Below are 26,106 nucleotides of genomic sequence, written 5' to 3'. Positions count from 1 at the left end.
AGTATCTCTACTGACAGTTTAATTTTTTTTAAATAACGTTTCAGAGACTTGGGTATAATTTCCGGAGAACCATATCTATAAATGTGAAGAAACAATTCACTTATCACAGTGAACTAGACTAATAATAGTTTACATTTTTAAGAGCAAATGTAATTTCTATAATTTGAGAAGTACAAATCAGTACACAGATGATTTTTATTCAGAATATGCAAACTGAAGCTCAATCCATGTCTTTGAACATTCATTCAAATTTACATTCTTTGAACTTTGAGGACACTTTGGTCTATAATAAAAAATATTTTTATAACATGAGAAATTTGAATTATAGTACAAGGTTATAATGCTTTTGAATTAAATGTATAGTGAAATATATGCCAAGAAATGCTAAATTTTGTTCTAGATACTACAACCACAATTGCTTGTATTAATTCTTTTTTCACTAATTAATTTAACTAACAGTAACCTACTATCTATTGTATATTAGGTCCCCTGCTAGTACAGAGTAAGACAAGCATGGCCTTCAGCTGTAAGCACCAATCCCTTCACTGTGATTAATATTTATGAGCAGTCATTAGTCCAGACTTTTGGGTATAAGAATAGAAATCCTGTTCAAAGGAATAAATAAAATAAAATAAAATAGGGGTTGTCTACTTGCCCATCTATGTCACCAGAGCAAGGATGAAGCTGGCCACAGGAAAGATTAAATAAAATATCTAGATGCGTGTGGACATCAAATTTCTAATCCTTGTCTGTACAGGAACATAACTGATATGATTTTTCACTTTTAATAGCTCTGGGACAGGAGAGAAGAAGAAAGTGATTTTTTTTTCTAGTTGAAATAATTGTGGAAAAGACTCAGATGGATTTAGAGTGGGACACATGGTAACACGTACAGTGAGGATGGAGATGAGAGACATGTCGCATAAGCAGAGTGGGGACTACGGCCATGACTAAGCTTGATATAAAATTAATATGTATAACAGTAACAGTGGTTTTAAAATACTTCATATTTTATCCAACAAGTTTAACGCCCACACTTTTTAAAACATTATGACAGATTATTTAACAAATGAATATTTTCAGCTTATTTCAAGAGTGAAAATAAGCTTTAAAGAAATGATAGCCACTGAGGAGAACAATAATGATATACAGAATTGTGGAACAACCATTACTGATAAATTTATTTAAAATGTGACTTATTTTAAAAGTAGAAATTAAGGTATATTTACAATCATGAATGTTTATAATTTTATTTAATTTATATAAAAGTTATTGTATTTTTACTATTTTAGTTCCAGAAAAATTGTTAAGCATAAAAAAACTAAAAGCTTATTTTAACAAAAAATTCAAATAAAGTTTAAGAATTTATTTGTAGTGGATTTAGATTCTTCTTGTCAATAAGGGTAACTATTTCCATTAAACTGCAGACTAAAATTAATGTGGTTGAGTTGAAGGGGAACCATTAATACTGCTGAATGATTAGCTGTGACATTTCCTTCTGTGCCTTCATAACTACTAAGTTAAGAAATGCAGAATCTGGATTATTTTGAAAGAAATATTAAATGAAATGTCAGATATATTCTATTTTATAAAACATCTTAATAAAAAATTCAATAATTGGGTAATTTCTAAAAATAAGTATTTCTTAAATTGCCTATTTAAAACATTATTTCCTTTAATATAACTATTAAAAAGAAAGAAATATATAATAATTTTTAAATTTATTATTTGAATGAGCAATGAGCAAGTGTATTAACAGCAGTAATGAAAATAAATAATAGCTGAAAATACATATTACAGGGGAAAAATGAAATTATAACTGTATAAAGTGTCATTAATTCCCAGAACAAGATATTTAAGACACATTATTGCTAAAAAAAAATTCTACTCAGTACTAGAATTTAGGTAATAATAAAAAATGTCATTAGATTAACCACATAGTCCCCCAACTTAAAGTATTATTTATTGGTAAGGTTTCAGAGATTTTAACTATTTTAAACATCAATTTATCTCATATCTTAAAAAATGGTATTCAAGATTCCTTTAGGCTTTTCTAAGCTGTTACTATTGTCTCATTGATGTTATAGATATTATAGGAAGATGAAATGGCTCTACTGATATGACCTTTCCTCTGTACTCCAGGCATCATATCTTCCTAAAAGAAAACGCAGGCCATCTTCCTTTGAGAAAGAGGAAGATATTTTAAATGGATTATCTTAGGCAATGGTAATACAGACAGAGGAAAGAGCTAAGCTCTAGGATCAGGGCATAAAAATATCTGGATGGCTATGAGGAAATCACAACTTTTAAGAAGATGATAATCAGCTTAAAAGACACAGTGGAATCACCTGAAGGGTTATTTTTTTAAAATCATGATCATTGATCTTTTCCCACTCTATAAATTTAGGTCTTTGTTTTGAAACCAGTGTTTCAATACACTGAAAAATATTCTACAGTCGTTCCTGAGACTATTTCAATAGAATAAGGCTTAAACTCCATTAAGTACAACATTTATTGTGAAGTGAGAACAATATTCAGATTTTGTGGAGGGAGATGCTGAGAGATTGCTGGAAGGGATGGCGTCGGCTTTTCTTGGCCTGCAGCTAGCAGAGGATCCACTGTGAACAATAGTGAGCAAGGAATGAGACACTCATGTGGCAACTTTAGGCTACAGGACCTTGATAGACTCAGGGGAAAGAAGTCTCCTGAAATAAAGTAGCAGAAAAATGTGCAATCTTCCTAGTTCAGGGGGCAGAGCAGACCTTCCAGCCACATTGCAATAGGAATGTCAATAGCTGAGAGTTTGAAGGTGAGGAGTCCTTCTCTACCTGACCTCTACGCAACAGCCTCAGATGTTTATCTGTCAAATGGCAAATTCATGGGGCACAAGTGCTTTGTTGTTGCATTTTAACAATTGGAAATTTAATTAGGAGTCTGAAAACAGAAATTTTATAGATCTCCAAGAGTGAAAAAATAATCTTCAAGCCTCAGCAGAGTTGACCCTGACTGTATTACAAAACAAATCAATATAAACAAAAACATACAGGTATGATTCATGTGTACTGTGATCTAAAAAGACACATTGTAAAAAATAGGAGTTTAAACTTTCTGTATGTTTGAAAAACATTGGCTAGAGAGATGGCTCAGTAGTAAGGAGCACTTGCTGCTTTTGCAGAGGCCCTGGTTTCAATCCCTAGCACCCACACTGGGCAGTTCATAATTGCCTATAATAACTCCAGTTCCAGAGTACAACATTATCGTCTGTCCTCTCTGGATAGCTGCAGCATGTGATGTACACACAGACAAGCAGTCACACACATAAACATATACATATAATAATAAGTAAACTTTAAACGAAGGAAAACCACTATGCAAATAAAGTTCAATAGCTATGATAATGTTAATTATCAATTTGACTGTCAAGAATCTCCTAGCAAATGGGCATCTGGATACACCTCTGGAGGATTATCATTCTCACATTAATTGATTGAGAAGATACATTGCAATTGTTACCTGGACCATTCTCTAGGCAGGGGCTGTGTTAATTCTGAGATAAAGAAAAAAACAGCTTCATGATTTTGAATCAAATTTGAAGCAAGCTTTGATACTGACCAGGATAGACTCTATCAGGTCCTCCCTGGAATTTCAGGGAGTAGCTTCAATACAGTTTTACAAGGGATTGAAAAAGACAAAACCTACAATTCTTCACATTTCCTGTAGGTGGAGGCTGCTCATTAGTTTCCTGGCCACCCAGACCTGAAATAATCACACAGAAACTTTATCAATTACAATACTACTTGGCCTATAAGCTTAGGCATATTTCTGGCTAACTCATATCTTAAAGCCACAGCTGTGGCTTACTGGGTAAAGTTCTGGTATCTTTGTCATTTGGGGGCTATATGATGTCTCTCTGACTCCATCTTCTTTTCTTTTCTGTCTCTGCTTGGAACTCCTGCTATGCTATATTCTGCCCTGTCATAGGCCCAAGAAGCTTCTTTAGTCATTAACCAATAAAAGCAACACATATACAGAAGGACTTCCCACACCATTTCTCCTTTTCTGTCTAAATAAAAAGGAAAGTTTTAATTTTAACATAGTAAAATTACATACAACAAAACAGTTATCAAGCAATAATTATAGTTACAATATTTAGTTCATTTACATTTGGCAAATTAAGGAAAATACTCTGATCCATCCTATCTTTTTTGAGTCTAAAGGTTTACATCTAATTTATCTTTTATAATTTTAATTATCTTTCTTCAACTCCATCAAAGACTCCAGAAAGATATTATATTACCTAAGCAAACAGGAAGTGCATTGTAAGCAACTTCCAAAACTCTAGATTTGACAGAGACATTTTGCTGCCTGGACAGTCACCCAAAGTTCTCTGTAACATTGGGGCACCCATCTTCAGCCTACAGGCCAATAGCATTTGACAAATTTTCCATAAAGCAGAAAAGACAATTCTGCCTAATTTGGCAGCAGTCACTTTCTTCTGTGTTTTGTAGAATGTACGGCAGACTCTTTTATGAAGCAGGAACCCTGAAGGTCTGTCTCACCTTCTTTAGACAAGTTCAGCCATCATTTTCTGTGGGTCCTGCATGTCCAGTTCATACAGAATACCATCAAACAGTCCAGGCAAGAGCAGTTTCTTGCCCAAAAGGCTAACCAACTCCATAGGAACTTCTTTGGTTCCCATCATCCTCTTGAAGTAGATTGGAGCTGCCAGGAGCAGATATGCCTCTTTGTCATGAAAAGTCCAAAGTTCTTGTGGGTAGACTCCAAGGGATTTGGTCAGAACCTAGAGGTTGTGGTGGTGTTATAAATAGGACTGTCCATAATAATCTGGAGTACTTATAGCTGGACCCAGGCTATATACAAAGGGTTTGAGAAGGTATCTGGAGAGGAGGCCCTGGCACACTCTGTCACAAGATATATATGAATGACCTGGCCGGGTGTAGAAGTTGGGTATGGTGTGTTGTTATTTTCCAGGAGTTGTTGAACAATGTCCCCATGGACACTGAAAGACAATTGTACTTTTGTTAAATTTGGTATTAAATCACATGTTGTATTTAGTATGTTCAACATGGAATTTTGAAGGTTTTCTCCCTATAACAATGTTTTAATAGTGTCCATCTAGACTCTGGTATCTCAGATTAGCTAGACATAAGATTATTTAAAGAAAAGAGAAGCCAGGCTACTCACTCTTTTGAATATAGAAGTTTCATGCTTCAGGCTTTTTCTTTTTAGTCACCAACCATCTTCCAAATCACAGAGACGTATTAAATATGGATACTTAACCTTATCTTATACTTGTCCCACTAGCTCTTATAACCTAAATCAACCTGTTTCTCTTCATCTCAGTTTTGCTTTGGGACTTATTACTTTTCTTTCAGTCTGTATGTCCTACTTCCATGTCTGACTGACTGGTGGCTATCAGACTGACTAGTCCTGGAAATCTCCTTTTCTTTTTCCCTTGTTCTCTCTCCATTCTCTCTTCTCAAATGTAGATTCCCCCTCCTATTTGTTCTCTCCGCTGTTAGCCCTGAATATCCCTCTACAGCTTAGCTGTTTGCCATTCATCTTTTTATTAATCCAATCAGTGCCTTAGGTGAGGCAAGACAACACCTTTACTTAGTTAAACAAATGCAGCATAGACAACACATCTTTGCCTAGTTAAGGTACTATTCCTCAACAGTTTCCAAGTTCTTAACTTACCCATGTAGTAGCACTATTTTGTGAAATCATTTTCTTACTCTGTGCTATATTATTTTTAATTATATAATTGTGGGAAAGAACAAAGGGCTTCTTGGCAATTTTTTGCTTTGCTTTTAGCTACCCAGATCACTTCTATAGTACCCTCAAATGACAATTGCAAACTTCAGAGAGGTCTTTTGGGAATATGTCTCCTGGTCCTACAATTCTGAATATTTAGTCAGCCATGTTATTCATCACGTCCAAGCTGTCCAACTATGTCAAAGCAAAGAATAGTCACTGAGGCTTGGACTAAAGGCATTAAATGATTAGAATAACACAGTTATTTAAACTGGGACTCAGAATACTACTTGGCATAATATCAGTAAATATGTAGCTTTCATGTGAATTAAAATGGCAAATGACTTATCTGAAATACATTACCTGTATTTATATATTATTTTAATATATTGGGCATAATATATTAATATATACTATGTATGTTTCCTAAAGCATTTGAATACATTCATTTTGTTTAGTGAACTTACAGCCTTGATGTATTATACATTTTTTTCTAAATGTGTGACTTGTCAAGAATGTTAGAAAATAAAGACAAATATTTGGAAATGCAGCAAGGGAAGCCTGAAGCAAATAACTTGTGATAGACTGGAAGATTTAAATGTTTGTATAATTGCTTTAGAAACTTGTGTTTTTTTAATGCATCCCCACCACCTCCAGTTTGTAAATTACCTATATGCTAGAGTTACTTCCAAGGACTGTTACTTCATGGTACCTTGCATCTTTCCTCAGGATCATAAATAAATTTTAAATCATGGGATAGTTGAAAGCTATATATATATATACATATGCTAATATATTAGCATAATTGATACTACCTGTTTGTGATCAGAGAAATTATGTTTTTTCTGAAGTTCTGAAGTTTATTAAATGGAATATTCCTTTTGTATTTAAAAAAACTAGGGCCACAGTAATTATGTTATCATGTTCTAAAAATAAAAATTGCACTACCTGATAAGAGATCACATGGCAAAACCTTATAATTTATCTATTCATTTGAACAATGCATACTGAGCAGTAACTGTGTGCTAAATTCTACCCAGCCAGAGTCCCTACATCAGAACTTGACAGTGGTGACAAGCTCTGAGTAAGGAGTGATAATTGTAGGAATAGCATGTCAAAGGAACTTACAGAAAGATGGCATTGCATTAGATCAGAGAGTGTACAGAAACCTCAAGTAAGTCTTACCTCAAGAAATATTCAGGTGTCAGGAAAACTAGTAGTTGGCCAAGAGATGGGGAACAAATCAAAGAAGAGCACATGTGATATTGTTCACATTGTTGATTATCCAAATATTGGCAAGACAATTAAGTTGATTTGGGAATTGTTCAATTTAGTACTTGTTGCCATGAAATTTTGTTGATTTTTTTAAATCAAAGCTTATATTTTGTCCCCTGAATTCTGAAATGGGTGTGGTGACTGGAAATAAGGAGAGAGAAAGAGAAACATTTGGATCTACTGGAAATTTTTTTTTTTTTATGAACAAAAGAAAATGAAAGTGAGACACAACATCTCAAAGGGACCACGTCAGGTGGCCTTGAATGGCATGTTCTAACATGTAAGCAATTATAATTATAAAAGTTCTCTTATAGCCACACAAGTCAGGCAGTCTACAAATAAAGCTGAGACAATTCCCTTCAACACGCGGATTGATAACAAGAAGAAAAATGTCTGTCAGTAAATTTTAAGTTCTTTGTGTCACACATGATTTGACGGCTCTCTAGAATATCTCCAGGATTATAAACACTATCGCAGTGAAGAGATTCTTTGTTTAGTTTTGTTGTTGAGGAAATATAAGAAAAAATATTTCTAGCCGGGTGGTGGTGGCGCACGCCTTTAATCCCAGCACTTGGGAGGCAGAGGCAGGCGGATCTCTGTGAGTTCGAGACCAGCTTGGTCTGCAAGAGCTAGTTCCAGGACAGGCTCCAAAGCCACAGAGAAACCCTGTCTCGAAAAAAAAAAAAAAAAAAAACCAAAAAAAAAAAAGAAAAAATATTTCTGAACAAACAAGTCAAATTCAGATTGCATTTAAGAGCTAAGTATGTTGAAATCTAATAACTTGAGAGTCTATCATAGAATTAGTGTGAGTTTGGAACTATCCTAATTTCAGAGTGAGATTTTTTATGTCAGAAAAAATTTAAAAATTGAGTTATCTAGACGATTAAGGATGTCTTTCCAAACTGTTCCCCTTGTATTTATTCTCTTGAGAACTCTGCCTCTGCTAAGCTTCAAAAAACATTTTTAATTGATTGTTTGAATTTTTTAAATTTTTCTATATTCTGGACACATATTTTCTGTAATATTTATAGCTTAAAAATATTTTCTTCCATATCTCAGACAGTACCTTCAATTGCCTGACTTATTCTTTGGCTGTGCAGAAGCTTTTTATTTCATGACATGACCTGTGTTGATTGTTGTCTGATGTGGGATGTCCTTCTGTATATATGTTGATTTTATTAATTGATGAATAAAGCTGTTTTGGTCAATGGCTTAGCAGAATAAAATCAGGTGATATATGCCTATTTTGATTTGAAGGGAATCTATACTTCAAAATGATATAGTGCAAATTTTAGAGGTTTTCCAAGAATTTGTTCTATTGGTGGCTAAAAGTTTGTCACCCTATGTCCCCAAACAGGCTCTCCCAATCTCTCCAGAGAAAGGTACTTATTCCATTCACTCATTACTGATATTTGCCTTCTAGCAAGGAGGTCCCTCCAACAATGGATGAGTGTTTCCCTTTATCCCTCATCTTTGCCAGCATGTGCTGTCATTTGCTTTGTTGATCTTGGCCTTTCTGACTAGTGTAAGATGAAATCTCAAAGAAGTTTTTGTTTGTTTTGTGTGATAATAAAGGATGCTGAACATTTCTTTGATGCTTCTCAGTTATTTGTGTTTCTTCTTATGGGAATATTCTATTTAGATTTTTACTCCACTTTTTAATTGAGTTGTTTTCTTAATGTCCACATGTTTGAGTCCTTTATGCATTTTGATCTTAATCCTTGTGCTGGATAGTTTTATGTCAACTTGACACTCTCAAAAGTTGTCTGGCAGGAAGAAGCCTCAATTAAGAAAATGCCTCTATAAGATCTGACTATACACAGCCTGTAGGGAATTTTCTTAGTGATTGATAGCAGAGGGATCAGCTCATTTGTTGTGCATCGTGACATCACTGGTTGATAGTCCTGGGTTCTTTAAGAAAGTAGGCTTAGCAAGCCATGTTGAGCAAGACAGCAAGCAGCACCCTTTCATGGCCCTTGCATCAACTTTTGCCTCCATGTTCCTGCCCTGCTTGAGTTCCTGTCTTGACTTCTTTGATAATGAACTACAATGTGGAAGCTAAGTAAAATAAACCCTTGCATCTTCCAGCGGCTCTGGAGATGGTGCTTCATTTACAGCAATAGTAAACCTAAAGACAGGCTGATATCAGGAGTGGAGTATTGCCATGATAGACATAACCATGTTATTTGGGGAAGAATTATGGAAGTAATTTGGAACTTTGTGCAAGAAAGGCCATTGAGTGTCCCATTCTCTAGTGACCGGTTCTGTGGTAGTTTGTGCTAGTGTTATAGCTGCAGAGGGAAAGGTATTCTGACATTTTGGGAAGTCTGGGAAGTCAGTCTATACATGAAACTGTGAAGAGGGTATCCTGTATATACACAGCTGTGAAGAGAAAGGTATCCTGACTTGTTGGAAAGTCATGCTATACCAGAAGCTGTGACAAGAAGGTATCCTGGATACTTACAGCTCTGGAGGAAAGGGTATCCTGACTTGTCAGGAAGTCAGGCTATAATTGAAGCTGTGATCTGTTGGGGATGGTCTCCCCATAGGATGCAGCAATCCTGCTCCTCTCTGAGAAAGTTGTTACAGCTGTGCTCTGCCCCAACACCCTATGGGAGTTTCCCAGCAGAGGTATCCATTTCTACTCAGCTTGGCCTGAGTAGATGTTACTTCTGCTTCACTTTTGTAAGGGAGAAACCCCTGCAGAAATGTAGCAATCTGCTTCTGCTCCAGTGAGAAGATTTTCCTTCTGCTCTACTCTCAAAGGAGTTTCTCAGCAGAGGTATCAGTTGCTGCTTCTGCTCTGCTTCCCTAAGGGAGCTTCCCAGCAGAGATTCTGCTCTGCACCAGTGAAAGAAAATCTTCACACAAAACTCTCACAAGAAAGGTATTTATTTAGGAAGAAGTCCAGGAGAGTGGCTACCTCTGCCAGGGTGGAGGAGGACAGCTGTTAACTAAACAGGCAGAGGAGTGGCTTATTTATTTGTTCTTATTTATTTATTTATTTATTTATTTCAAGACAAGGTTTCTCTGTAGCTTTGGAGCCTGTCCTAGAACTAGACTCTTGTAGACCAGAACTGGCCTCGAACTCACAAAGATCCGCCTGCTTCTGCCTCCTAAGTGATTAGATTAAAGGTGTGTGCCATCTCATAGGGCTTCTTAGGGGAGAGTTTTTCCAGGGAGAAGATTTTCACGAAAGGAATTGGTCAGATTTTGGTCCTCTTGAGTTTGGACAAGCTTCGATTGACTAGATTTTGTGCTCAGGGATTAGTTGGCTTTCTAATCAGGAACTTTTGGGTTTCCTACTCAGGGATTGGTTGGTTTCATGTTCAGTTGGTTAGAGACAGAGTTGACTGGTTTCAGGGCCAAAGGTGTTTCTTTCACTTCACCTTTTTAGCCTTTTCCCCATAGTTTCAGAGATAGGGTGTGTTTCTTTCATTGACTCTGGTTCCAGGGGCAAAGTGCTTTTCTTTAACTCTGGATTCAGAGCTAGGGTATGTTTCTTTGGTTCTGGTTTCAGGGCTAAAAGTGTTTCTTTGGATGAAGCAAAAGAATGAATCCTGTTTTCAGATTCACTATTTTCATCTGTATATTTTTATTAGAGAATTGAGACCACTGATTGAGAAATATTAATGAGCAGTGATGGTTGATTACTGTTTAGTTTTGTGTGTGTTGCTTTATTTTTGTTGTTGTGTGGTGGTGGTAGTTATGTTAGCATTGGTGGTTGAGGTGGTGGTGGTGGTGTGTGTGTGCGTGTGTGTGTGTGTGTGTATGTGTGTGTTTGTGTTTGTGTGTAGGTTGTTTTGTCCTTTAAAGTGTCTTTTATAATCTATAACACTGGATTTGTAGTAGATATTTGCTAAATTTGGTTTTATCGTGGACTGTCTTAATTTTTCCATCTATTGTGATTGAAAATTTTGCTTGATATTGTAGTCTGGGATGGCATCTATGGTCTCTGAGAGTCTGTAACATTTGCTTGGACCCTTATGTCTTTAGAGTCTTGATTGAGATTTCCGATGTAATTCTAATAGGTCTGCCTTTATCTGCTTCTTCGTCTTTTCCCCTTGCATCCTTTAATTTTTTTTTTGTTTTGTACATTTAGCATTTTGATTTTTATGTGTCAAGAGGACTTTTTTTCTCATCCAATCCATTTGATAATCTGTATGCTTTCTGTACTGTGATATGTATGTCCTTCTTTAGGTTAGGGAAATTTTCTTCTATAATTTGGTTGTAAATATTTTCTGTGTCTCTGGCTTATTTTTATCCTCCTTCCCCAATATTTTTATTCTTAGATTTAATTTTTTGACAGTGTCCTAGATTTCCTGACTGTTTTGTGCCAAGAGATTTTTATATTTAACATTTTCTTTGACTGAGATATTTATTTTATCTATTATGTCTTCAATGCCTGCGGATTTTTCTTCCATCACTTGAATTCTTTCGGTGAAGCTTGCCTCTGAGGTTCCTGTATTTTTCATTTCTAGATTTCTCTCAGTTTGGGTTTTCTTTATTGTTCTGCTTTTCCTTTAAGGTCTTGTACCATTTTATTTATTTCCTTGCACTTTTTATTTGTGTTTTCATAGATTTCTTTAAGGGTTTATTTAGTCCCTCTTTCAGCTTCACTGAAATACTCATACAAATATTTTAATGTTTTTTTTCTTTCTTGTGGTTCAGCTATGTTGCAATAATCATGGCCTGCATGTGCGAAGGTTACTGGGATCTAGTAAACATTCTTTCCTGTCTGTTATTGTGTTGTTTTTATGCTGGCATCTAGGCATCTCTGATTGGAAAGGTTGTAATTTTAGGTGATAGAGTTAGCTTACATGCTTTCCTGGCCAGAGTGACCTCTAGGTTCCCAGGACATGTCTATGGAGTTGGGGCCTCAACAAGTCAATGAGTACCAGAAGGAATATCACAGAGGGAGGTCTGTGAAAACCACTAGAGATGGGTGCAAGGGAGGAAAGTGACTGGATTTGTTGTGCTAAAGTACCTGCGATGAGAAACAAATCTGGAAACAAAAACCCAATTGTACACTAACTTGTAAAAATGAAAATAAAGGAAAACAAACTTTTTGAGTAGATAACGTACATTGAAATCTCCTTCAGTAGCAAAATGGTTAAACTATAGCCATTAATCTCATGGAAACACTGTTGAAGAATTAAGAAAAAAAAATCAAGCTGTAAAAGCCACCAGAATAAGAAATTTAAGATATGGAAAATATTTATTTTTATAGCATTTATATAGTTTTTCATGAATCTTACTGGATACAAAGGCAATTAATACAAACAAAGTTTAGGCTGTGGTTATGTCTGGAGAGAAGTTCTTGGCACAAATGAAATCGTTGTGCTTCACTGTACATGCTGGTCATGCTCTGCTTCCAACATCTGCCTCAGTCTATTGAAATTAGTTTTTTTCTAGTCTTCTTTTCTTCTGTTACATTATGAATACTTTTTAAAATATATTTTTATTTTATAAATAGAAACAATGTCTAAAATGTACAAGGTCAACAATAAAGGATGAAATAGATTTCTTCTATAAGTAATTCTATTTGCTAACAATTCTATAAGTAATTTCATGCATATCTGTCACAGAATGAAAATTAACATATAAATAATTGGATACAGAGATACCAAAAAAGCACAAATGGTCAATTGAAGCTATTTATAATTTTGACTATTGAAGAGCCAAAATAATTTTTGAACAAAATTTCACAATTTTAAGAATTTTTAAAAGTTTTTTTTTCTTCTAGAAAAAGTTCTAGTATGATCTCTTTGGGATAGTTTGTCTCCTTTTCATCTTATATATCTCAGCTTACATGTCTTTGTTTCTCTGCGATTGTCTCTTCCTTTGTTGCATGTCTATCTCTATGTCTCTTTCTTAGAAGAAATGATAAACTTTCTGAAATTTCCTTAGATTATAAATGAGAGAGATTTGTCGGTCATAATGTTTTGCAATAATGAATATATAATGTATAGAATAGGAAACAGCACACAACAATGCAGTAAATGTTAGGTGCTAATGTGATAATTTACAACTGCTATTCTAAATACCTTCTACTTAACGTTTAAATCCTTTCCAAGCATGCCAGTGACCTAATATATCATCAGGACTTAATTTATGGTTGTTCAGATTATTTTATTGCCAATTTTTTTAAAGATGGATATTGTGTTTTACCTTTCTGTTCCTTAAGTTTTCAAAGGACTTAACAGAATATCTCGTGGAAATGAACTAGGAGCAAATTATAATTTATTCATACATTTATTGGAAGACTGAAAAGTACAACAAGCTATTGAATATGAATATGGTTGTGATAATATGGTAAAGACATTTGTAGTTTGTAATTGGAAAACAACTAAAATATGTCCTAGTGGCAAAACTACTGATATGTAAATCTGTTGTATAGAAAGGGAAATACGGTTGTTAATTCATAAAATTTCCTTGAATTATATAATATTTAAAATGCTACAAGTTATAACATATAATAAAATTATACATGCTAAAATATTTTATATATGCTAATTTTTAGGCTTAGGGTACAATGGAGTACAAATATACCTACAGTAGTGTCTGAAGAAAAAGAAACACTAAGAAGGAATTCTATTCAAATGTTTGATTTATTATCAAGTCATTTATTTCTAGTGTTTACAGTAAGTAGAACTACATGTAAAATTTTTATTTATTGTGAAATATTATTAATATTGTTTCCTTGTTCAGAAAATCTAGTGGAAAGACAGAGGAAAAGAAACCCCAACGTGATAACTCACACAACATATCTGTATATGTCAGACAAGCACGTGGTGGCCCTGGTCTTCATGACGAAGAAATAGCTACATTGAAGTTTATACAGTTCCTAGCTATCTTAAAGAAACTGTAAGTATTCTTAATGGTACCGTTTATGTCCCTGAGGACTATTGTGACTAGTTTTTTTTTTTTTTTTTTTTTTTTAGTTAGTTGATTGCAAATGCTTGTGCATTATTCATGAATTAATATGACCGAGTGACTGAGGAATTCAGGAGAAGTGGATAGTCTGGAGACTGTCATGAGATGCCAACAACCTTCATGAACTCAGTCTTCATGACATGCAATGGATATACAGCTAAGCTTGTGGATCCTCATTTTAATTTTGTATTGCAAGAAAAAATGTGCTGTGTACTGATGTTAAGTAAAAAAATTATGTTTGTGATTTTATTAGATTTAATTTCTGGATAACTTTCCACAGAATTTAAACTGTCTTTTCCATTACAGAAGCTTTAAACACACTTAACTTTTATTACAATTTTTTTCTTTGAGCATGTTGTCTTGCATTTGGAACACAACTGCTTAGTGGTAAAAAGCAGAGAAATTGAAAGGAGAGGAAAACACACACAGGAAAGCAAATGAGATTATAATCACACCATTTACCAGTTTCTTTCTTTCCTCTGAATCTTCCCATATGCCTCTCCTAGCCTTCTCTCAAATTCATTGCCTCCTTCCTATTAATTATTGCTACATACATATATTTCTATGCATACATATGGATTTCTAAATAGTTCTCATGGCAGTTCTTTGGTGTGCTGAAATCTGTCTTTTCTCTTCCAGAGAATGCACATTTTCTCTTTGCCTGCCTGATTCTAGTACCTTTGTTTTGCTGTTTCTGTTGTGTATTGAATTATTATAAACTCAGTGGTTTAAATAATGTGCCTTTTAGTATCTTCTTGTGTGTGTTTCTTTTTCATGTTGATATCTTTAGGCATAGTATATCTGGTTTTCTTAACATGTCAAAGTTTTAACCAAGACTTGCCGTGAGCAGTTCATTTCTGAAGCAAGAAGCTGTCCTCCATGGTAATGTTGTTGATGGCAGGATCTTAAATTCCTTACAACTTAAGAACTGATACCTTCACTCTCTTGCTAGCTCTCAGCAGGGACATCAGCCTTTGACATCCGCCCCCCACCCCCGTAGCCTCACAATGTGGTTTTCTCTCATTTTGTCACCTAACATGAATGCTTACCTTTTCAAAACCAGAAAGGAAGAGTCTGTAGTTCTTTCTTAAAATTTAAATTAAGTAATTAATTAATTTTGTTGTTGTGGAGGGCTACTTGCCATGTAAAGAACGAAGGACAGCTTTGTAGAGTTGATTCACTGTGTCAAACTTTACATGGGTTGTACTTTTACATGGAACTCTGCTTGTCAGACTTGCACAACAACTGCATTTACCTGCTGAGCCATCTCATGGACCTGCATCTGTGGTTCTTTTATTCTGCAAAAAAGGAAAAATAGTATGGCCCTATCTCATAATTGTTGCTGTATTCTAATAGTTAAGCGTAAGTCTCTGATTGTAAATCCAAACTCAAGACAAGTGGGTATGTAGTTCATTTAATGGTGTTGGCCACATTTAGGAACACTGACATTTTCAGAGGTCATGGACGTATACAAAAGATGACAATTAAAACCTAATCAATCAAGGCTTACAGGGACACAGAATCTAAAAATTGATTGCTTTTGTCTATAATTTTTTTTCATGTGCCACTACATTCTTTCCCTAAAAACAACTATGGGTATGTTTCCCCATTGTCTGTGTATCTATCTATCTATCTATCTATCTATCTATCTATCTATCTATCTATCATCTATCTATCTATCTATCTATCTATCTATCTATCTATCTATCTATCTATCTATCTATCTATCATCTATTGGGCGCACATATAGCCATGGATGGTCAGAAAGAGGATTTCTGCTTAATATGTACAATTTTTGAATAGAAATAATGTATATTTTTCATAGCTTAGATTACTATGAAAATCACATTATTCTCAGTTACAAACACTTTTTTTTTACACATTTAGCTAATTTTTAGACTTCAAAATAGATTCAAAATGGACAAGTCGCCCCTGCAAAATATACACAAGGGCAAGTTCTCAGATGTCTGTTTGTGGAGCCAAAGTCAGACTGATAGCATTAATACATAACTCCCTGCAACAACTGACATTTTCCATGTACTCCTGGCCTCTGTTTGTGATGCAGGACTCAAGGTCTAGCCAACTAACTTTGTTGTCTAAGTCCTGAATTTCATTGTCACTCTCTGTCTGGGAACACTGACCGCTTAGAACTGCACGCCTGCTTTTCTCACCATGCCTGGTCAGTGCGACCTCCCTAGCCCGACAGAAACTCTGCGACTTATCATGTTGCTAGAATGGGTTGGACCCTGTATATGCAACTCATAATAGTCTAAGTCTGTGGTTGAAGATGAGTGTTGTGAGTGAGTGAGTGAGTGAGTGAGTGAGTGAGTGAGTGGGTGAGTGGGTGAGTGAGTGAGTGGGTGAGTGGGTGGGTGAGTGGGTGAGTGAGTGGGTGAGTGAGTGGGTGGGTGAGGAATGATTAGAAGAGAGGTCTAGCAGTGTGTGCAGAAAGTAATAGTAGAGAAAAGTGTATATAGAAGAGAGATGTGTGGAGAAAAAGATGTAGCTGTATATAAAGTGTAACTGTGTAGAAAGATTGTCAGGTGAGAGAGATTTTCCAAGACAAAGAGGTTACCATCAGAAAGCATGTGTTTCTTTCCTAAAGACCCTCAGACAGATATGAATTTTTTCTAAGTCCCAATACTCTGAAGGCATTCTTTTTGCTACTCTGGGTACAGTCCTGGGATCTGGTCTCTTCAGCTGTGGTATCATGTTAATTACATTTGCAGTGTAGTTGGGTGCCTCATATGCAAAGTGCAAAAATAACTAAATTCTGTTCATTGTGGATAAGTTGTCAAATATGTAGTCTTTTGTTTATTTCTGACTAATGGAACTATGGTCAAATAGACTGCTAAAGTTAACAGAATTTTAAAACTAGCCACCTTACACAGTCTAAAATCCTTTGTTATCCTGTTTAATTTTTAATGAATAAAAATGATTTTGAGTTACCATAGCTACTTTTAAAGGAAATGCAAATATTCTTGGGAATATTAAGAATCTTTTGAATATTGATAAGTTGATATGATATTTAATCACATTGGCTTCATAATTAACACTTCAAGCCAGTAGATCTGAGTTTAGTACTGATGAGAAAAGATGACTTTGGAGCATAAAAGTCATCAGCAGACATCAAAATCATTGAGATCACACCATTCAGAATCTTTGTGACAACTACAAAGTACAACACTGGTAAGTCCATTGTCAGCAGACAATGTGTAGGAGAGAGAGGACAGAGGACAGAAAAGAGTGGCTTCATGCTAAATTCTGCTTTTTAAAGGATAGCACATTGAAAGTAAATTCATTCTATGGATAGTTAACTATCACATAGTTAAGGCTACCTTAAGAACTGGTGCTGGTTAACTAAACTACAACAAACAAAACACAAGAATGAGAAAAATAGGAGAATGTTAGATATCCCCAGAGAGGCAGCCTAAGTACATAGTTGAGATGCCAAGACCTCTACAGCTGTAAGTCTTCTCGAGATACTGTTTAGAACCGAGCCTTGATCACTGCTTTTGATTGGTGGTTAGCAGGAAGCAAGCTTGCTGTTTGCTTATGTATCTATTTCTTAGAAAAACCTTAAAGGGACAGTACATTCTGATGAGTACTTTTATTGAGTTTATGCATAATTTGCAAAGGGAAACTCTTCAAAAGAAAACACATTTCAAAAGGAGTAAAGCATTAAATTAAAACAAATACAATTAGAAGCTGTGGACAATTGTGTTCTTGTAAATACCCTTAGAAATTGTGGAAAAAATATATTTTCATCCATTTGTTAGTGAATTCTGCGTAAGCTTTTGAGCTTTTATTTAGTAATTTTCTGGCATTAGAATTTCAAGAAAATACTATGTTTTATGTTTGTGGCTCTTATATTCTAAAATATAAGTGATAATGTGTACTGTGATGAGGGCTTAGGAGAAAGTTTATGCTGTCCCAGGAGATAGAGCTTGGTGGACACATTTGGCGATAATCCCTCTGATGAGTGACAGGATGAGATATTTTATGGTATAAGAAGGTAGTAGCCAACTTAGTGTTTAAGATAAATGTACTCTGTGCAAAGGAAACAAGTGTGCGAGAATGAGTTTACAGCATAGCCTGTAACACAATGACCTGCAAGAAGATGGCTTTTCTGAAAAGAGTAAAAGTAGAAAGGGATGGGGAGAGAGAGGAATCCGACTATCAAGAAATAGGTCATAGGTGGGATTTTTATGTTGGTGGGATGCCAACTGTTCATGTATCCCTTGTCAACGTGGCTTCTGTGAGGAGATTCGGGGTGGGCTGTCCAGCTGTTCTAGACAGGAAATGACAGTAACCTCTTTTCTGGAGAATTCAGGGAAGCCATCTCATTCTGTCCAAGGCTTCTATATTATGGCAGTGACTGTAACATTGCCTGCTTTCAAAATGTAATTATGAAATGCTTTGTAGGAAACAATTTATTTACAATCTGCCGACTCTTAATAAAAGTGACTTATATGGGTTTGGGGAGGATGTGAAGATTGGGAAATGCAAGGAATTCAAAAGTGATTGTGAAAGTAGCCTGAGGCCCTTAAAGGAAATTCAGCCCAGTTGCTTGCTATCTTGTCTGCCTTCTCCAATTAAAGATGCTTCCTTCGAGGGAAAAGCATCTGAAGATCATTAGATTTCGGCAGAGCAGTGATACAGAGCCGCTTCTCAGGAAGTGCTCAGAGGACTCCGTCCCTGAAAGAAATCAGTGTATTTGCCTTTTAGAATCAGGCTGTGGAAAAAATCCGAATGCAGCCTGCTTCTCCCACTGTCCTCCAGGGAGTGGCTGTTAAGACGAGGAGCTGCAGTCTGGGACAGCACACCAGGCCGTGTGCCAATCGGAGGGAAGTGCTCTGCAGCTCTCAGTTTTGTGTAAATGCCTCATTTGGAGTAAATCTGCTTGGAAACAGGCTGGGAAGGCTCTCACCTAGAAAACAGGAAAGAATGGTGTAAATACAGATACTTATATTTAAGACAGGAACTATGATGATAGATACTACAGGAATGTGATTAAAGGAAGACAGTTCCTTGAGATGAGGCAACAAAGAACAAAATGTGAACTCTTTGACATCATATAGATATTAGGAAGATGTGCTGAAGAACAGCACTGGTCCCTGGTCTGTCTGGGGCAGCAAGAGCCATAGTTACACTTGGGAGGTTTTCAGTTTAGTCAACTTGGCCTGTGATCAGAAGAATCCAGGTCATAATCCAGACCACGCTGAGCATCGACTGTGCAAACTTTGGGAAAATTCTACCTCTTAATATTCAGTTTACTAATCTATAAAATCCATAAATCCTGCTATTATTGTTGTTGTTAGACCCAGAGGAGTCAAAGCTACTTTGTACATAATTTTCATCAATGAATTATAAAGGGTTTGCTACCATCTCAAGTTAATTCTTCTCTCAAGACAGAATATATAAATTTCCGTTATGATAGATGAACAAATGTAAGCTCTTAGTTATTTTTCATGTATTTATATAGTTTACAAAGTTAACCATGGTATTTCATACTGTTGCATAGGATAGTTCTTCACAAGTAAACAAGCAATTAAAATTCATCTTTGTAACAATCTTCAGTAGTTTAGAAATAAACAGGTCTTCTCTTATAACATTTCTAAGAACACACTTTAACTCTATTAGTAAATTATTTTAGAATATATTTTAAAGTACAACTTAATTTTCTTCATTTCAGTGACTCATCTTTTTACATTTCAAGTTAGAGTTCATTCACAAAGATGTTTCAATTGTATTAATACAAAAGAAAGAACACATTAGATACTGACATCAGATTTTTTACTAAAAGATTTTAATATGTATTTTATTATAGATTTAATAGCACACTGAGACACAAAATCTAGTGTACAGATTATTTGTAACAATTATCTTAAGTTATCACAAACACATATTTTTTAAAAAACATGTCTGACAAAAAATTTTAATTGCCTTCTTATTGTACTTACTTATTATCACAAATAATTTAAGCCATCTTGTGAGCCAGCCCTAACTTTTCAAATAGTTTTTGTTTACATACAAACAACTGAATTTAAAAATATGAGCATGCTGTTGTACTATAAGGGGCCTTTTTGATATTCAAAATAAATTTAGGAAGATTTAGAAAATCACATCCAGAGCATATTAAATCTACAAAATCATGTGCCATGTGGTTCTTTCTAGTAGACTATGGTCTACATGGTCATTTTGAGGTCAATCTCTAGAATTATCTGCAGAGAAGTGTCAAACTATTTGATTGTCTTTAGTAACTTACAGAACAACCCTTATTTGTCATTCTATCCTTTATCCACTAAATATCTGTTCTTTGAGTCCCCATGTATTCAAGGGATACTTGCCCTAAAAATCTTAGTTTGCATAAAGGATGAGACTATAGTTTGTAGTTCCTAATGTGTTTCCAATATGCATTTATGATTCATAACTTGGCTATTGTGGATAGTGATGCCACAAATATGGATGTTCTAGTGTTTTTGTAGCATGTTATCTTAGAATCTTTTAATTACATGTGAAAAAGGTACAGCAAGGGAGTTCTAGTTTATGATAATTTGAGAAAACCCCATACTGATTTGCCTATTGTCTGTTTTCGTGTACATTTGCCAGCAGTGTATAAGGTCTCATTTCCCACATATTCTCACCAGCATTTGCTGTTGCTAGTTAATGAGAGACATTATGACAAGTGTGGAACTTAGTCCGTTTCTCCGATGACTCAGGATATTGACCATTTTTTCATATGTTTATTGGCCATTTGTATTTCATTCCAGGAATATAAGGATAGTTCAACATACAAAAACTCATAATCATGATGAATCACATTAACAAGAATCAAGGACAGAAACTACATGTCCTAATCCATAGATCCAGGAAAAGCTGTGATAAAATTAAATGTCTTTCGGCAAAGAAAGTTGTGAAGAAACTAGGAGTAGGAAGAACATACTTCTACACAGTGGAAGCTATCCATGATAAACCTATAGGCAGCTTTATGACTTATCAGAGAATAACTAAAAATGTTTTAAATAAGTCTGAAATAAGACAAGGGTATCTACTCTTTCTACTCTGTAGTATTATATATAGTCTTAGGTAGAGCTATAAGACAAGAGCAAGAAATAAAGGGATACAAATAAGAAAGGACAAACTTAAATTATTACTATTTGCAGATGATATGATATTATTATATATGAAACACTCTATGCACTTCACTTGAAAACTTTTAGAACCAATAAACACCTTCAACAAAGGGGGTGGGCAGGTTGCAAAGTCATTATGGTCAAATCTATAGGACATATACTAGAAAAGAAATGAGGAAAACAATGATTTCTAAAATTCCTTTGGATTATGCCTCACCAAGGAAATACAGAACTCCTACAGTATGAGTTCTAAGCATTAGAATGTAAATTGAAAAAGACATTGGGAAATGGAAAGGCCCCTCCCAATTCAGCTGAGTGTCAGAAGTAATATAATGAAGATGCAAAAAGCAATCTATATCCCAACCATCCTATTCCCCTAAGCTCTTCCCATCCTCCACTGTGAGCCTTGTCAGTTTGGTTGCTCACCTTCCTGGACTTAGGGGGAGCTGGGAGGACCTTGGACTTAACATAGTGAAGGGAACCCTGATGGCTCTTTGTCTTGGAGAGGGGTGGAGTGGGGGTATGGGTGGAAGGGAGGGGAGGGAAGAGGGAGGAGATGAAAATCTTTAATAAAAAAAAAAAAGAAAAAAAAAGAATTTAAAAATAAAATAAAATAAAATAAAAAATGTAATAAATGCACAGGATAAAAAAAAGCAATCTAAAGATTTAATGTAGTACTCATCAAAATCCCAATGTCATATAAATGTGGAAACATGGAGGAGAGGACAGGTAATATAGGGAATAGAGAGAAAATAAGTCAAAAACAATAATCAGAGTGTACCCTATGTATGCATGCAGTTTTCAAGGAACAAACATAAGATTTTTTAATTGTGTATTTTTAATTTAATTTTTATTTTTCATTCCTACTGTTGTTGGGTTGTGTATGCAGAAGATGTCTTAAAAACAAAGATCACACTCTATAAACAAGAAGTCCCAAAACTATGAAAATATTTTTTAGAAAAAAAGTAAAGAATGTTCAATTTATGTAGCACCATAACTGATTTCAGTTAAACTGTTCCAGAGCCATAGTAATAAAAAAAAAAAAAAAAAAAAAAGCATGGCACTTACACAAAAACAGACACATCAATCAATAGAGTAAAATCAAGAATGCAAATATAAATACATGCAATCACAGTCAACTCAATATTGCAAGTATGCCACAAACACACAATGGAGAAATGATGGCTTCTTCACCAATCTGTGTTAAACAAAAACAAACAAACAAACACTGCAGGGACCAAAGGGCAAAGGTGGTGGCAGGGTGGGATGGAGTATCCCACAGCGAACCTTGCAGCACAACCCTCTGCTGGGTCTTCTGTTTCAGGCTAATGGCTCCTTGCTGGGCAGGTATCTCAGACAAAGGCCCAGCTTGCCATCAGCAAGCTGAGTGAGATAAAGAACCCCCCCCTCACCAATGACTCCCAGCCTGGATACAGGCCAAGCAGGGCGGTTTTGTGGCCCCTAAGGAGTGGAGCGGTGCTTTAGGGACACTGGGATGGGGTAGGAAGAGAAGGGCAGAAGGCGCGGGGAGAAACCCCTGCAGAATGACCAGAAAGATTCGGGGGTCAAGGAATGTCTGCAGAGACACACTCACCCTCCACTTGGTCTTCTGTTTCAGGCTGTAAGAGCTATTTAAATTGGCTTCTGTGTATTTATAAAAGCTGCCTTAATGAGCACACATTATCATAATATATTTACATATATTTTCTTTTAATCATTTAAAATAATGATAATGAAGTCTTGGAATTACAGTAATTTATCATATGTTTTATATATGTTCATTTCTTATGACTATTTATTCATCGGAATGTTGAAGAAATTAAACAGTTGTAGTGATAAAGTGGTTTTTACGTTTTTTTAATAGTTTGCTTCTCACAATTCTCCATACCTTGTAATGTTGGCTCTTTGTAGAACTGTGATGAAAATAATATATCTTGCCTGAGTTTTATCATCTAAAAGTATGTTAAATATATCTAATTCTGAGTGCTTTATAAGACTTCAAAAACATTCACAGGAAGTACCTAATGCACAGAACTACATACATAGTAACACACACACACACACACACACACACACACACTCACACACACCACAGCTCTTGACTTTTTTCTATCCTGAGTTATACCCCAACAGGATGGCTTATGTCAGCTGCCCCAACTATTCTTCCTTGCTACTTACTGTAAGTTGAATTCATATAATGGAAACAGTGGAGGCTAACAAGGGATGGGGTTCCTGAAGTCTGATTCATTCACCTGGCTGTTTCTTGTCATTCAGGCACAGTTGGGCATAAGCTTTTATAAAATGCCCATATTAGGTGCTTTTGTGTGGCTAGGACCAAAAAGCAAAAGGAGAACAAGCATTCACAGCATGAGCCTATTGAAGACATTTCAGATTCAAACCACAGTCTCTCACCTTCTCCCACTAGTGCTTTCCCTGAATATCAGTGACCTCATCTTTCCCCTTATCCCTTCAGGCCTAGGCTGGTCACATCTCACTGTTCTCTACTGTCCCTGGTTCCAGCTGCTGGTCTATTATCCCCTTACTATTTTTCCTCAATCCTGTGTAGTTACCTGTATAGTCTTTTTTAATAATCCTTTCTCAGGGTGTTATTCTTTTGACTGGTGGAGTATACATGTGCTTCTATGTTATACTGACACATCATTCTCAGCACCCCAGAGTGCTATACTGATCCACACTGTCTCTCTCATTTCTAGTAGAAGGCAGATGTTAGCCTTTTGTTATAAGTGCTGAGAACAGAAGTTGCAGTCTCTAGAAAAGGAGCAAGAGTTTCTAACCACTGAGTCATCCGGGTTTTATTTGTTTTTTTGTTAATGAAAGCTCTCTTGTTGTTTTGTATAATGATTGTACAAATTTACATCCTCAGTACACAGAGATTTTTCTCTGCATGCCTGTCTACACTTATAACTTTTCATCTCTGACAGTTATTGTAACAGGAATTTTTCATTTGATTTTAATTTAAAGCTCCTTATTGATTAGTTATGCTTAGTATTTTAAATAAACTCACTCATAGATTGTTTCTAAGTCTGTGTTAGTCTTAGTCCATATTCTGTTATCCAAAGGATGCTCCATCATGCCAGAAGGACATGTGCTCAACTGTGTTCATAGCAGTATTGTTTGTCATAGCCAGAACCTGTTGCTACAACAAAATACTACAGTCAGAATGGTAGCCACCAAGAAAACAAATAGCAAATAAAAGGATGTAGACAAAAAGAAACCCTCATACACTACTGGTGGAGATACATGCATGTCTAGCCACTATGAAAACCAATACGGAGTTTCCTCAAAATGCAAAAAAATAAAACTATCATGTGATCTAGCTCTGAAAACCATCTGATGGTCATCTTTATAAGTGAAACATTGGGATTTGTAACAGTTGTAAAGTTATCAGTCTAAGAATGCAGGATGCCATACAATAAAGCAAAGAAAATTACATTCTCATTTAGAAGTAATGTGGGTAATGTCTCTCTTGCTTTGTCTCTCTGGGGTCTAATTTCCCTGCAGGGATGTGTACTGCCTCCTCCTGCCTTTTACCTCCCAACCCAGAGCAAGAAAGAAATTCAGTCAAGCTTGTGCAAAACGTTGCTGTCACCCAGAAACTCGACAGAGGGTGAAAGGTGTCCATGCTCCGTTTATTTTCCACATTTCACCACTTTCCTAGGGAGGATCTGGATCGCTGCCCAAGATTCATGTCTTAATGTGGTTTTATTTCCATCTTTTAAATGTAATTTGAGACAGCATAAACATTCACCAACTAATACTCAGTCAATTAAAATTAATAAATAGCAGAGTTCACTTTCAACACAAAATTTACTTTAATAGCTTTGTAAATTATGCTATGAAGAGTCTAAAGAGACTACTTACAGTTTTGGTTACGGTCGGCTGTGTTATGGAATAAATTATTTGTATATTGGTGTTAAGAGATTTGTAAACTCTCAGAATGTAGACCAGCAATAAACATTGACATTTATTGAGCTTTTCATTTATTGCTTTAACATTCATAATAATCTATCTAGTCCTCTTTCAACAGATGAGGAAACTATGTTTATTAGCACTGGCACTTAGATTGATTGAGTCTTCACATCAATGCTGGGTGACAACAAGGGCTCTGTGCCTCTTGGGTCACCCAGTGTATGCCACAGAGTCTGCACATCTTGCACATGTGCCTGGACCTTTCTGCAGGCTTCTGCACAGGGTCTTCCAGAATGTTTGTATGAATGTATTTTCATTACAACAATTGATTAGGACATGGAGCATGATCTGGAAGCTTTACATAAAATTGAGAACATCAATATTCTAATATAAAATTAGAATACAAACTAGGTGCGGTAGAGATGAGCCAACTGGAGAATACACTGTGTGTGTGTGTGTGTGTGTTGTGTATTCATACCTGAGGGTTTCTGAAGGATGTGGCAATGACTTACTTATATGCAATAGAACCCACTGCAGCATCCACGCCTCTGTACTACAGGGGATCTCCGGGCTACCGTGGGCATTCACCAAATGTTCAGTTTCCGTCTGATTTCTGTCTCTGCTTCATCAGACCACCTTGTGGCACCACTTTGCTCCTATTTAGCGTCTGCTTTTTTTTTTTTTTAATGTAATCTTTATTGAGTTACAATTTATATAAAATAAAGTCTTTCCTTTAAAGTGTCCAGGTTGATGGATCTTGGCAATTATATTCAATCTTGTTACCATGACTACAGTGCAAAATTCTAAACAAGCATTTTTATGACTTTCCACGTTCCTCTTCCCCAGTTGATCTTGCCATCTTTAAACATGCACCTTCGTTAGAATTTCATGCTAACAGACCTCTATAATGCAGAGGTATTTATTCATCTTGCTGCTATATCAATATCATGTTCTTCTTCACTGCGGAATGCTAGTCTGTAGTAAAGACTTGCCACTTGTAGGCTGGGTCACCCCAACTAAAAAAGCAATTGCACCTACCTGGCTAAAAGTAAAG

The 26,106-nt window shown here is 35.7% G+C and overlaps 1 protein-coding gene across 1 annotated transcript in view; it reads left to right on the top strand.

The window, feature by feature from the left end:
• Cnbd1 (cyclic nucleotide binding domain containing 1) overlaps positions 1–26,106 on the top strand; it is a 236,546-nt gene that overhangs the window by 28,396 nt on the left and 182,044 nt on the right. The window contains exon 4 of the mRNA XM_038346935.1: positions 13,762–13,917. Coding sequence (XP_038202863.1) covers positions 13,762–13,917 — 156 coding nt within the window. The remainder of the gene's footprint in view (positions 1–13,761; positions 13,918–26,106) is intronic.

This window comes from Arvicola amphibius, chromosome 11, assembly GCF_903992535.2.
Source record: "Arvicola amphibius chromosome 11, mArvAmp1.2, whole genome shotgun sequence".
NCBI classification, from domain to species: Eukaryota; Metazoa; Chordata; class Mammalia; order Rodentia; family Cricetidae; genus Arvicola; species Arvicola amphibius.
Note: the sequence above shows the minus strand (reverse complement) of the source record. Positions and strands in the feature narration are given on the sequence as shown.